The sequence below is a fragment of the Barbatula barbatula genome, assembly GCF_947034865.1.
Source record: "Barbatula barbatula genome assembly, chromosome: 7".
Classification (NCBI taxonomy): Eukaryota; Metazoa; Chordata; class Actinopteri; order Cypriniformes; family Nemacheilidae; genus Barbatula; species Barbatula barbatula.
Window position 1 is genome coordinate 14,701,242 of NC_136770.1, and position 13,029 is coordinate 14,714,270.

General features: G+C 41.6%; 1 protein-coding gene across 4 annotated transcripts; it reads right to left on the bottom strand.

Moving 5' to 3' along the window:
- Positions 1-223: 223 nt before the first annotated feature.
- eif4bb (eukaryotic translation initiation factor 4Bb) lies at positions 224-9,398 on the bottom strand. Of its 4 annotated transcripts, none has more exons than XM_079460185.1 (13): positions 9,311-9,398; positions 8,287-8,427; positions 7,967-8,172; positions 7,760-7,876; positions 7,586-7,640; positions 7,348-7,500; positions 6,041-6,202; positions 5,805-5,912; positions 5,416-5,668; positions 5,232-5,305; positions 4,436-4,676; positions 2,817-2,889; positions 224-2,434 (listed from the first exon to the last, which is right to left on the bottom strand). In XM_079460185.1, the coding sequence occupies exons 1-13, from the start codon at positions 9,321-9,323 to the stop codon at positions 2,357-2,359; spliced, it is 1,674 nt and encodes a 557-aa protein (XP_079316311.1). In that variant the 5' UTR covers positions 9,324-9,398; the 3' UTR covers positions 224-2,356. The 4 variants fall into 4 exon arrangements, with proteins under 4 accessions (XP_079316311.1, XP_079316313.1, XP_079316310.1 ...); XM_079460184.1 differs by having other exon boundaries at positions 1,972-2,434; positions 5,787-5,912; positions 9,311-9,370; XM_079460187.1 differs by lacking the exon at positions 2,817-2,889.
- Between the last annotated feature and the right edge of the window lie 3,631 nt (positions 9,399-13,029).

Genomic DNA, 13,029 nt, shown 5'->3' on the forward strand with positions numbered 1-13,029 from the left:
TGCTTGTACTCCATCTGCATGAGTGGGTGTAATACATACAGAATAAAGAGCCGATGGAGAACACAAGCCAAGGGCGATAATTCTTCCATGAATAAAACCCCATTCACAATAAAATGTCTGTATTACAGAGCTTGTTATATAGCCCCTGTCCTCACAACATCCCTTAAGGAATGTCTGAATTATTTTATAAATCACTTCAATTAATTACAATACAAATCATTTTGATCTTAGACCAGTTTATACATATAGTATATTAGTCAGTTAAAATGCATTTTCAGAATCTAGCATTTACCATGCATTACAAATGCTGTTACACTCAACATTCTAGTAGTTTCTGTGTTCGGAGACCACCAGTTAACACCAACTGTCACTTTACAGACAACAGAAACAACACACACATACACCTGACACAGCAGAAACAAACTCTAAACACACAGAGTTGCATCTGTCACTGGAGGCTGAAATCACAGTGAGCTGCAGTCTCATGTTTAAAACATGCTGTGATGCTCAAAGCTGTTAAAATCACATATCAATGGATCATAAAATACTGTGCAGTTCATTATTTCAGCTTTTTCTGGTGACATGTTTTTGTCGCATGCTATGGCAAGTTCCTTTGTTTATCGCTGAGAATTCCAGGACAACATGCATCTGATAAACTACAACTTTACCATAGAAGCCTATAGTTTTTGCCATATCGGACTAATCTAATCTTAATAACTTTATCTCTGATGCTTTTACAACCAAGAACTCTAAAGCTTTTCAACATTTATGCACATGCATTTTTAAAAACAATTTTGAACATTCTGTATTTTCTATTGTATGTGCATCTGAAGCCAAAACAAATACTTGGCCTGTTAATCTAAGCCATCAGGATAACATTAAACCATTGAGCTCTTGCAAATAAGATACCACAGGGACCATGGAATGTTCTTAATTGACGCTATTCTTCAATATTTCCATGTGGAAACATTCGCAATGCCTTAGTTAAAGCAATATCACTAACTAACATAATGGATAGTGTGTTATGTAGAACTAACCAGTTTTGTGCACCTTCACATCAGGTTTAATACACACCTAAAGGTTTCAGATAGGGCAGCTGAAAGAACTTGGGGCAATAGCACATTAAGCCCACTCTATAAAATATTTTAGGTAAATATCTTGAGAAAGGGGCTGAGAGGATATCAGACCTTAAGCAGGCTACACAAATACTGTCTAATTGTCATCTTTGATTTTGCACTTATATTTTGACCAACGAATCAACATTCCAATTCTGAGTGTATGGAAGGGAAGAGAGTTTGCAACCATTAAAGCTCAAACATTTTAAATGGTTGCAAAACCACCACCTATCTTGTTGGAGTGTGAACCTGATGCTGATCGAATTCTATATTAACGATTCTGTCAACTATGCTATGATCTGCTAAATTTGGAACATTTAAGATCTCCCAAAATCATAAAATACATTCTTGCTGTATTTTATGTTTATTGCTAAACGTTCTAAAACATTGGTATGAAACGGTTGTTCTTACGTTGTTGGAGGAAATCTTAAAACATACAGAAACTTGATGTCAATGTTAGCAAACAATTTTGGGACATATTTTAACTGCCGGGAAGACTGTCAATAACCCAATAAAATAAATCTATTCCTCATGAATGATTACCAAACTATGCATGGCTTTGGACAGCCGAGTTCAATACTGAATCAGCAGGGGAGCGGGAGGGTCCACATAGCGTCATGATTTCGGACCATGACAGCGATTTAAAAGCATTCAGACCGATTTCCTAATCTTGGAACATAATGCAACACAGTTCTGCTTAAAAGAATAAACAGAATATGCATTTGTAGAAGGCATTGAAGGATGTGATTGAAAGTACAGAACCTTTCTATCAGGGCCTATTCTGCTTTACAGTCAGATTGTCTGGTTCAACACCTTCAAATGGAGCAACTTGTATAAAGCTTGACAACACAATACTGAGCATTTAAATTATATAATTGCATCACTGCGTATAAATAAATTGAACAAAACAGATTCAAAGACAAGTTACAGTATCTTACATACTTTTTATTTATAACAATGGCTTTCAAATTAATGATTTTCAAATGTCTACATGTGACATTGTTTAGCTACTCACTGCACTGATTTTAACTTTTTAAAACAGCCCTGTTTTGGGAATATCATAAATTCATAAACATGACATACCAACATTGTGGATACCATAGCCAAAATTGCTCCCCCTTAACCCATGCCATTCTCCCAACACAAAACGGCTTTTTTCCCCCTAATTGACCCCCTTGATCATCGAAATGTACTCTTTTCCTCTGTTTTGTTTCAATGTATTTAGCTGATCCTCATCAGCTTCATTCTTCTTGGTTGTTGTCATCTCCTTGGTCTCCATCCGTCAGTAGGGCAGCATACTTACTGGCTGAACTGAATTGCTGTAGGGACAAAAAGTTTAAAGTCTCAAGGTTTGCAAATCACAGTGATAGTAACACAGTGTATTGTAAGGAATTTAATTTAACTCATTTGGCATAAATTTTGCTCTTATAGACATAACATAATATAGATTGTAATTTATATCTGATATTTTATTGTATATTGACAGCATAATGTAAATTAAGTATAGAAAATTGTTATAACCAAACACGGAAGTTAACCATCTAAACAAAGCATTTTACAATTACATATAGTTTACCAGGGTGTATGTTTCATGGGAATCAAATCCATGAGGTTTGCTCAATTTATGGAAAGCTCAATCAAATGATGAACAGCAATATCTCATTAAAAAGCTATGGCTTGAGAACCAGGTACAATACTCACAGGAGGAGCAGTCTCTTCATTTTTCTTTGGTTCTGACGCTAATCTGGGCTCTCTCTCTCCCCTGACCTCTTTCCTGTAAATCCACACAACTTTTAAATTAACATTAGAACAATCTAATAGCAGACTAATCTTAAGTCACATATTGTGTTATCACTGCACTAATTCATATCACTACATTAGAGCAATGGCTCTCACCTATCTGCCGGTTCAATTCCTCGACCTCGACCCAGCCCCCTCCTCTCCCAACTGCACCTTATCCTCCTCTTCCCACCTTACCTTCGAACCCCATATCAACCCGATTTTCATCTACCCGAGACAGTAGTGAATCCACAGTCTAGTCAAAACCTGGTCTGTAAAGTTTTGCTGTAAGTATTTTACCTTTGTTTGATACTCTCTTATCTGTTGATCTAGTAGAGCAATTGGAAATGTAATGTCTATGTCACTATACTATCGTATGTTTGCCTATACATTAGTCCTGTAGCGACCCATCAATGACGTCCATGCTTCGCCACAGCTCACCACCAAAACATTGCAGAATGGAGGACGAAACAGCAATCTCCTCACATAATTCCGCACAAAGGCCCAATAAAAGAAAGAATCCTAAAAAAACTGCTCGCCCTAAATCTTCAAAGGTATGGAAACCCTTCAAATTAAGTCACAAACGTAAAGGTGTCGTTATTTGCACGCTTTGCCAAAAATAGTTGGAATACCACACCAGCACAACAGCAATGTTGGAGCATCCGAAACGGAAGTACCCCATTGTCACTCGTGAAGGAGACATTAACAAATAAGTACTAAGGTTGGCTAAATTAATTTCATGTTTGTGTAGTGTGTTGAGTAGCTTGAGCTCTGCACACTTCAGTGGTGCTAGCTAACTATCTTAGCTCTCCGTGCAGTTTGTTCGTGCTAGGTAGCTACTGGCACCTAGACAGCTTTGTTTAGTTATCATCTAATGTTGGCTTGAATGGAAGCTAGCTTACGGATGCAGAACACAGCTATCTATAGAAGCTGACGTTAGCTAACGTGAACGTCAACTACTAACCTAGCACGAACAAACTACACAGAGAGCCAAGATGCATTGGTTACTTGGTTAGCCTAGCACCACCAAAGTGCACATCTGCTTGATAGCCACGTTATCATTCAAATAAACTAATCACAGCATAGCACTGCAATGAGGTTCAGAGAATATTTAAAATGCCCCACTGTCATAGCTGTTGTTCTAATATGCTTTGCTTTTGTTTTCTAGGACAAAGCAAAGAACCTTGGCGTCCTATCATGGGAGATGGTCTCATTTGACCAACAGGCTGGTCTTTCATTTTGTATAACAGTAAAATTATTTTATTTTGTGTAAAGCAGAATGTTTTTGCTTTGCAAAACTGTTGTTTAATAAAGTATAGTAAGAATTTTTTTAGATAAAATATGATATTTATTAATCGAGCAACAGAAAAACAACCTCTAGATTAATCGCCAAACTAGTCGTTAGATTAGTCACCTAATCGTAACTAATTGTTAAAATGATCAACCAATTCATCGTTTAATAAATAATCGTTTACCCCAGCCCTACAATATAAGTTTTATGTGATAGTCTTTCTCTGTAACTTAATGAGACAAAATCGCACCTGCCGAGTGAGGGAGCACTTCTGCTGGTTGGAGACACTAAGGGTGGCACTTCGCCTTCATTAGCACCGGCCCCTGTACTACGTTTAGCCCAGGCATTTTCTTTAGGGGGAGGGGCCGGCATAACTTTTGGTGGGAGAACTCCTTGATTGGAAGGTGATTGAGATGCAGGAGGGATGGGCTCATCCTCTTGCCCACTCAAGATTTCATTCTCGGAATGATTACCATCTCTAGATCTCGATCCTAAACAACACAGATAATGATTTGGTTCAGTTTTAAGAGGTCTTTTAGATGAAAATCTGTATTAACTGTGCAGCTGGAATAATTCACTTAAAGTGAATCTTAATCAAAAAATTAAGATTCTGTCATCATTTACTCTTGTCATTTCAAAATCTATGACTCACATTCATCCATAGAACAGAAAAGGAGATAATTTGAAGAAAGTTTGTAAACAAACAGCGATAGCACCCATTCACTTCCATGGTATGGAAACCAAACTAAATGAAAGTCAATGGGTACCGCCTTTGTTTTGTTACCAAAGTTCTTCAAAATATATTTTGTGTTCTGTGGAAAAAGTCATACAGGTTTGAAATGACGAAAGGTGAGTAAATGATGAGAATTTTACTATACCCAAATTCCTTTTCTGTAGCAACTGTATGACTGTTTTATAAACTTCAAGCAACATGCCTTCCCATTAATTTAGCAAAGAGCAACAGATCCACAATTTCTTCTCATTTACAATAATTACATCTCAAATACAGGTAATTTTGATGTAAAGAACACAAATGCATAAATTACCTTTAGCATGAGAGGATTCACTTCCTGTGAGCTCACGCTCCTTAGACGGGCCCTCACTCCGCCAACTTGGGTCTCTGAACAAACACAACAAGGCTCTACTAAGCATCCTATGTCTTTTACATCACCATTTAAACTGTGCTTAATTCTGACACTCAAATCCCACTATTCTGGCCTCCCCCCTTACCGGTCCCTTGGTCTCCTTTCTGAGCCCCTGTTCTTATCTTCCTCCAACTGCTTCTGGAGTCGTTCTTGCTCTTTCTTCAGCCTCTCCTCCATTTCCCGCTCCTTGGCAGCTGTGTCCACAGGTTTAGCGGCCCCGAATATAGAGGCCCTGCTGGAACTTGTGGTGCTGCTCGGTGGGGGCAAGCTTCCACTCTGTTCCTCCTCTTTTGGGACGCTACGTGGCTTCAGGTTTAGCTTGGGTCTCTGAAGAGGGGCTGCAAACACAATGACGACAATTTTGACATCCTTTAGTATAACACACAAGTAAAAAACTAAAGCAAATATTAACAAGGATTATTCAATAAATTTGAAACAAATTGACATAACGTTTACCAATCACTTCATGAGTACCTCTCTCTTCTAGTCTATCATCCCTTTTTTCTTGATCGCCATCCTTTCGGTCATCATCTCGTTTGAAGCTAGTGCTCCTCCACTGGCCTCCACCACGCGACTCAAAACCTAAATCAACCACATGGTCACAGCATATTTTAAAAGAAAAATGGCAAGAACTTACAGGTAACACACCCAAAGTATGTAGGACCAAAGAGAGATTTACTTGAACTTTTTAAACTGTATATGAAACCAACCTCCACGATCGTAGTCTCTGCTACCTCTATCACCATATCGATCTCGACGGTCCCTATCATCATGGGAATCCCTACCACCATAGCGATCTCGACCACTGTCATAGCGATCATCTCGCCTTGGAGCATCTCTGAATCGATCCGACTCGAAACGATCTCGAGACCCTGCGAAAAGTGAATTTAAAAAATGGGCCACACCATATATCTACACACAAGATGATTAGGGATGCACCGAACATTCGGCCACCGAAAATTTTCGTCCGAAAATGGCCCAAATGGGCATTTTCGGTTTCAGCCCAAAAGACTTATCACCGAAACAATACGGCCGAAATGATGTGATGACGCAAACAGAAACCGCGACCTGCACGTGCTTGTCTGAAGCGACAAGTCTGTGGTGTGGACGTATTTCAGTAAATCTCGTATATACTCTTATAGAGTGTTCACACCAAACGCTTTTAATGGACGCTTGTACACTTTGTGTTTACTCGCATCATTCGTGTGTGAAATTCGCGGATTCGCGTCATGGGAGGTACTGATTGGTTAATGCGGTGCAAATTTTCAAGGGTAGGTCATCGCGATCCGGGCCGCGATGTATGCGGAGAACCCGCGTGCAGACGGAGGAGATCATAGCGGAGAAAAAAAGACTTGTCTCTCTGCACCAGATGAGGGACATGCACCCTCGTTGTCTGATATGTTCAGTGAAATCCTGCAAGAAAATGCCTCAAATAATAGGTAGTCTATTCTGTTCTTAGGCTTCTATATATGTGACTATGAGATTGTAGCCATATTTCTGCTAGATATATATTTTTTGATAAAAATGTTTATGCACTGGCCCTATTTAAATACACTAGCTCAAATCTTTCTAAAATGTCATGCAGATGACAAGCTCAACCGCTCAGCGTTGTCTATCTGAAGTCCCCAGCAGAAGTGCTGTACATTATTATTTAATGAGTAGGGTCAAGTTAAACATTTAAGTTTGAAATGTATTTTATACTGTGCATTGTTGCAATGCGCTAAATAAATATTTGCATAATTTGTAATTGATTAATTCTTTGAAACTTTAATATTAATTTATGCAATTGTAATACCTTGATTCGCATAATTTATTTCGGTTTTCGGCCTTTGTTTGCTCTTTTTCGGTTTCGGCCAAGAATTTTCATTTCGGTGCATCCCTTAAGATGATATCCGCTAACATAAGCCGATATAAGAATTTTATGAAGAAAACGTGCATAAAATGCAGTTAAAATAAATGCAATCGTATTTTAAACTTTAATACAGGATTTGAAACATTATTCTGGTGCTGAACTTACTGTCTCCATAACTATCATCTTTGCGAGGTCCCTCATCCTGCTCCCCACTCGGTCGTGCCCTCCAGTCAGAATCGGTCTTATCAGGGCCGCTGTCCATTCCACCACCACGGTCTCGATTCCTGTCCCGTCCCATCATTGAACCATTATCTCTCTCTATAGGAATGTGAAATAGAAACAGGTGATTCAACACACTTTCATGGTATGGACAGAGAGCACGAAAGGGATGTCATCCATTTACCTTTGTCATTGGATTGATCTGCAATATCCACCCGGATCCGCCTGTTTCCAAGGTTCTACACACAAAGGTTACTTGGTTACGTTAATCGTCTAAATAATTTTTCAAAGGACAAACACAACGCACAAAGCTCACTACTGTGCCAAACCTTTGCTCAGTGTTTCACCATCAACTCACCTCTTCATTCAGAGTGAGTGCACGCAAGATCGAATCCACATCATCAAATTCAGCATAACCAAACCCCTTGAGCCTCTCTGGGTTGCTAGCTTCCCTTGGCAAACGCACAGCACTGATCTGAAAACATGCACAAAAATGTACAGTTGCAAATAACTAAGCACTTTTAATTTGGCATTTGTAGCTGAACATATAAATACCACCACTGACCGCAAGCCCCCTGAAGAATTCTTTAATGGATTCCTCACTGACATCATAGGGTAGATTACCCAGGAAGGCTGTGTAGGGTGGGCCACGTGGCAGCCGAGAGCGGTCGATGTTCGGTTCCCGTGCTGCACGAGGAGCAGTTGGCAAGATGGAGCGATCAATTGGAGGAGCTCGATATGAATCTTCCTCGGTATGCCAGGAGGTCGAGACTGAAGAGTGAAAAAGAACATCAGAAAACAGGTTTAACTCAAGAGATTTCCATTTTTTAAGGCCCATGGAGAAATTTTGATGTAGATAATAATACATTTTGGCCTCCTACTCACCATCTCCATCCAAGTCATCAGTCTCATCTGCCCAGCTGGTGGTCTTTGTGCTGGGGTAACTGGGGGGTGCATTGCCACCCTTATCATCCGCAAGGAAGTCATTTAGGGTGAGGGTCTTGCCCTTCTTATTTTTCTTCTTAGCTACATGATAAGGAGCAAAAGCACAATAATGCATTTCTCACCTAAAACAACTTTACATTTAGGATAAAGACATAATGTAATGACTCCCCTCCCCCCTTAAACTTCACTGTGCAATATGGCGACACAGATCAGAAAGGAGATATAGGATGACTAAGCAATAATGATCAGGATTGTTTAAAATGTTCTACTCTAGATACGTTGGTAAACGTTTTCATAACACTCATGAAATGCCATAAGGACTAAGGGCGTTGGTGAGTTTAAATTGACCAGTTGAAGACAACGGGGGATTGTTGGGGAGGCCCTCTTAGGTGACACTACGTTACTGGGTCTCGCCCAAGAAAAAATTTGATTAAACTTAGCAACACAGATTCCTGACCGCTAACATATTGGATCCGTCGTTTAAAATAAACTAGACGACCCAGCTCCATTTCTACACACGTGGTGACCCTTCCGTCCCTCCTCTGGACCCTACTGCGCAAGCGCAGTAAACACGGGTTATTAGCGCCGTCCACAACTTCAAGCAGGAACATTTTTTTAAATACCCCAAGTGGCCTAGCGTTAATTTCATAAGATATCAAAATACGCCAATCCATAATAAACTCTTGTAAATAAAAGAATGTCCGGTCGTAAATTGACGTAGAACAACAGTACATGCGAGGCACATGATTTGGCCGCTAGCAAAGTGGCTAATTCGTCTGAGCATAACGCTCCAACGTTCAACTAATCCTTCCTGTTTTCAATGTATCTTCTCAATTAATTTACGCGCATAATGGTTGAAAATATCATACAGTGACGGCGATTATAACTATCAATAAACGCGACGGGTTTCTACAAACTTGAATTCTAGAAATATAGGCAGAGCGCGAGAGCGCATTATTCTTACCTGACGCCGCCATGTTGAAGAGTGATGTGTTGGAAGAGTCCCGGATGAGGGCGTCAGAGACTTGTCACGGACAGCCTCAACAGCCCATGAAATCAGTTTAGAAAATAACTGGCAAAAATATATATTTAATATATATAAAAATATGCGAAACAACTTGAAAATGCAAAAGTTTCTTTTATCCAGAGAACCCGCCCAAATAACCTTTTCAAAACATATCTTATTTATTACATTTACACTATTGTGTGTTGATATTTATAAACTTTTTTTGTGAAATGATGTAGATGTGAATACTTATCTGATCTTATCTGACTAATATCAGCTGGTTGTGTTTTGCTTAAATCCACTTGGAGGAGTTTTTACAAAAATGTCAAATAGAAATAAGACAAAAACACACAAAACAAATAAATATAACATATTAAGCATAAGAGTAAATATACATACACAAGGGAAATTCTTATATCAAGAGTGTCATTTTAGGCCGTCTTAAAAAATGTAAAATAGTATCACATAATTACTACTGGTGTAATGTAATCTTTTTCCTTAAGCCAGTCTCCTAAAAGGGACTTGAAACAGAATAAAATCAAACTAAAACTAGTTACTTTAGATATGCGTTTCATAAAAAAATGTTTTGCGTGTTTTTAAGATATTTGGCTTCATGTAAGGCATCCTAGAGAGTGACTATTAACATGTTAAAAAATGTTTAACTAATCATTATCTAACACTTAAAACAGCTAAAACTGGAAAACCCTAAAACAGGGATTCAGAAAATTTAAGAAATTCCTTAGTTCTTAAGCAGTGTTTATTGTGACTTAAGAGTGAGATAAGTGACACGATAAGATTGGACAAATGAATATAAAAAGGGATGGTGAGCAGCAGAAAGAAACCAAACAATTTCCATTTTGCTATCAGAGAGGTAGTTTGTTTGACAATGTGGAGGTTAACGTGTATCGCTTTGACCCTGCTCATTTGTGTTAAAGGTACGTTTTTAGTCTCATAATATATATGGATACAAACATTTTTACAGAACAAAAAAGTACAACAATTGAACTTTTCTCGACGTGCTTTTCTTGATATTAATCGTGTATAAAATTACATCTGTTGTTCTTTATTAGAAATATTTCATTTTAATGTCTCCTCCGTTGGCAGGTTTCCTCTCTCAGTTCAATGGTAAGAGCTCTTTTAATTCAGATGTTGATATTAAGTTACATACTTTTAGAATAGAAAGGCTTATGTTAACCATCTCTTTAATTATCACAGTTAGTGGACAAGCCACACTTTACCCCATTCAAATTGTGGGTGGTGCAAATGCATCTGAGGGGGATTGGCCATGGCAGGTCAGTCTGCACAGCCCAATCTACGAAGGTAATTTTTGCGGAGGCTTCCTGATCAACAGCGAATGGGTGCTATGAGCAGCTCACTGCTTTCCTGGGTAAGGACAGCTCATCCAGCCAGCCAAATTCATCATGGTTTCATTTTTTTTCTTCATTATCTTCTTTCATTGCTGTCTTTAGGATTACCACGGCCAACCTACACGTTTACTTTGGGAAGGGAGTTAACTTGCTCTTTGGAGTTAATGCCCATGAAATCATCAGAACTGTTTCAGAGATCATTAATCACCCCTCCTTCAGCGACGACTCCTATGACAACGACATAGCTTTACTTCACCTGTCCACCCCAATCACCTTTAATGACTACATTAAACCCGACTGTCTGGCAGCACAGAACGTCTCGGTTATGTCTGTAACCTCTGTTCCCTGATGGAGGGAACGAGACGTTGTGAGAGACTGACTGGGGTTTGATCTTGAGAACCTACCTTCTCCGAGATAATTAATTATAAAACGCCAATGGGCTTGGCGAATGGCACGCGCACGCCAGTCTCCGCCCCGTACATACGGGTATAAAGGAAGATGGCGGCGGTCATTCACTCACCCTTTGTACTGAGGAACCTGAGAGGGCATCCCGGTCACTGCAGTGATTCGGCGCAGTGTTGGGGCATGAAGACACAACGTCTCGTTCCCTCCATCAGGGAACGGAGGTTACAGACGTAACCGAGACGTTCCCATTCAGTCGGTCTCTCGACATTGTGAGAGACTGACTGGGGATCTATCTAAAACGCCCCAGCGCTTGCACCGATATCACGACCTCCAGCGGAGCGACCCTGACTAGGCTAGCGAGTCACAAGAGTGCTACCACGAGATGTAATCTTCCAGTCACATAGTATTGGTCATACTGAGAAGCCTGTACTGACGGCAACACGGACAGTGGCAGACGCCTCTAGTAGCGAGGAGCTGTCGGGAGCCGAATCCTGGGGAAACACTGCTCTCCTCTTTGAAGAGTGTGTTACGGAGGCCACATTCTACCCAGAGGGGAGGTTACATGTGGAGACACTAACATGGTCTCACCGGTGGGGAGAACAACATGCGAAAAAAGGTGTCAGCCCGAGTAGGGGGATAAATACAGGTGGGAAACCACCGGCAGGGAGGTCACAGATTCACCAATCGGGAAATCAGGAGTGAGGAATACAACACACGGGACGACCCAGAGGGGAGTCCTACGTATGGGGCACTAGCCCTAGTACAGGGGTCTACTTGAGTAGGGATGACTCTACCTATACTGGACCTGGTTCCAACAGATGGCTCCGCCCCATCTGTTACCAAATGGCAAATGCTTAGTGATGGATGGAATGCCTATACTTCGCCACGAGAGGGGAAAGTAGGGAGGCTAGAATAGCGCGCTAGTCTCACCTGGTGAGGGGAGAAGGCGCTTTCGCAGGCATACGCCCAAACCAGGAGTCCGTCCTATAAGCCTGGGACATTAAGGACATGGGCTGCAACTGGTTCCACGCGGAGATTGTAAAATCTCGCGAAGGTACTGGGCGTAGCCCCAACCCGCAGCACTGCAGACGTCTGCCAGAGAGGCGCCCTGTGCCAGTGCCCACGAGGAGGCCACACTCCGAGTGGAGTGGGCCCTCACTGCAAGCGGGCACGGGCGATCTTGGGACTGGTATGCCACCGTGATGGCATCCACAATCCAGTGCGCCAATCTCTGTTTGGAGACAGCCCTCCCGGGGTGCTGTCCTCCGTAACAGACAAAGAGCTGCTCGGAGCTTCTTAGGCTCCGTGTGCGGTCCAGATAGAGACGCAGCGCGCGTACTGGACACAACACATTGGAGGTTGGGTCTTCCTCCCCTGAGGGGAGCGCCTGCAGGTTCACCACCTAGTCCCGGAAGGGAGTGGTGGGAACCTTGGGCACGTAACCGGGACGGGGTCTCAAGACAACGTGAGAATCGGCAGCCCCGAACTCTAGGCACCCTTGGGACACGGAGAATGCCTGTAGGTCCCCCACCCTCTTGATGGAGCTTTCATCGACAGGTCCCAAGAGGGTACGGAGCGTGGTCGAGGTGGATTCACCCTTCTCGCGCCCCTGAGGAACCTGGTGACCAGGTCGTGCTGCCCGAGAGACTTACCCTCTACGAGATCGTGATGCGCGGCAATAGCCGCAACATACACTCTCAACGTGGAAGGGCAGAGATTACTCTCAAGTCTCTGCTGTAGAAAAGCAAGCACTGACCCGATCAGGCAACTCCGTGGGTTCTCCTCCCGGGGAGAACACCAGGACGAAAAGAGGCGCCACTTATAGGCGTACAGCCGCCTAGTGGCAGGGGCTCTAGCCTGCAAGACGGTCTCCCAGACCGCTACTGACAAGCCCCTTAGGGTCTC

Excerpts from the sequence above, each read along its gene's own strand:
- eif4bb (XM_079460184.1), bottom strand. Across the intron at positions 7,877-7,966 it reads AATTCTTCAGGGGGCTTGCG|ATCAGTGCTGTGCGTTTGCC; the intron begins GTCAGTGGTGGT and ends GCATGTTTTCAG. Across the intron at positions 2,890-4,435 it reads AGTGCTCCCTCACTCGGCAG|GAAAGAGGTCAGGGGAGAGA; the intron begins GTGCGATTTTGT and ends GTGGATTTACAG.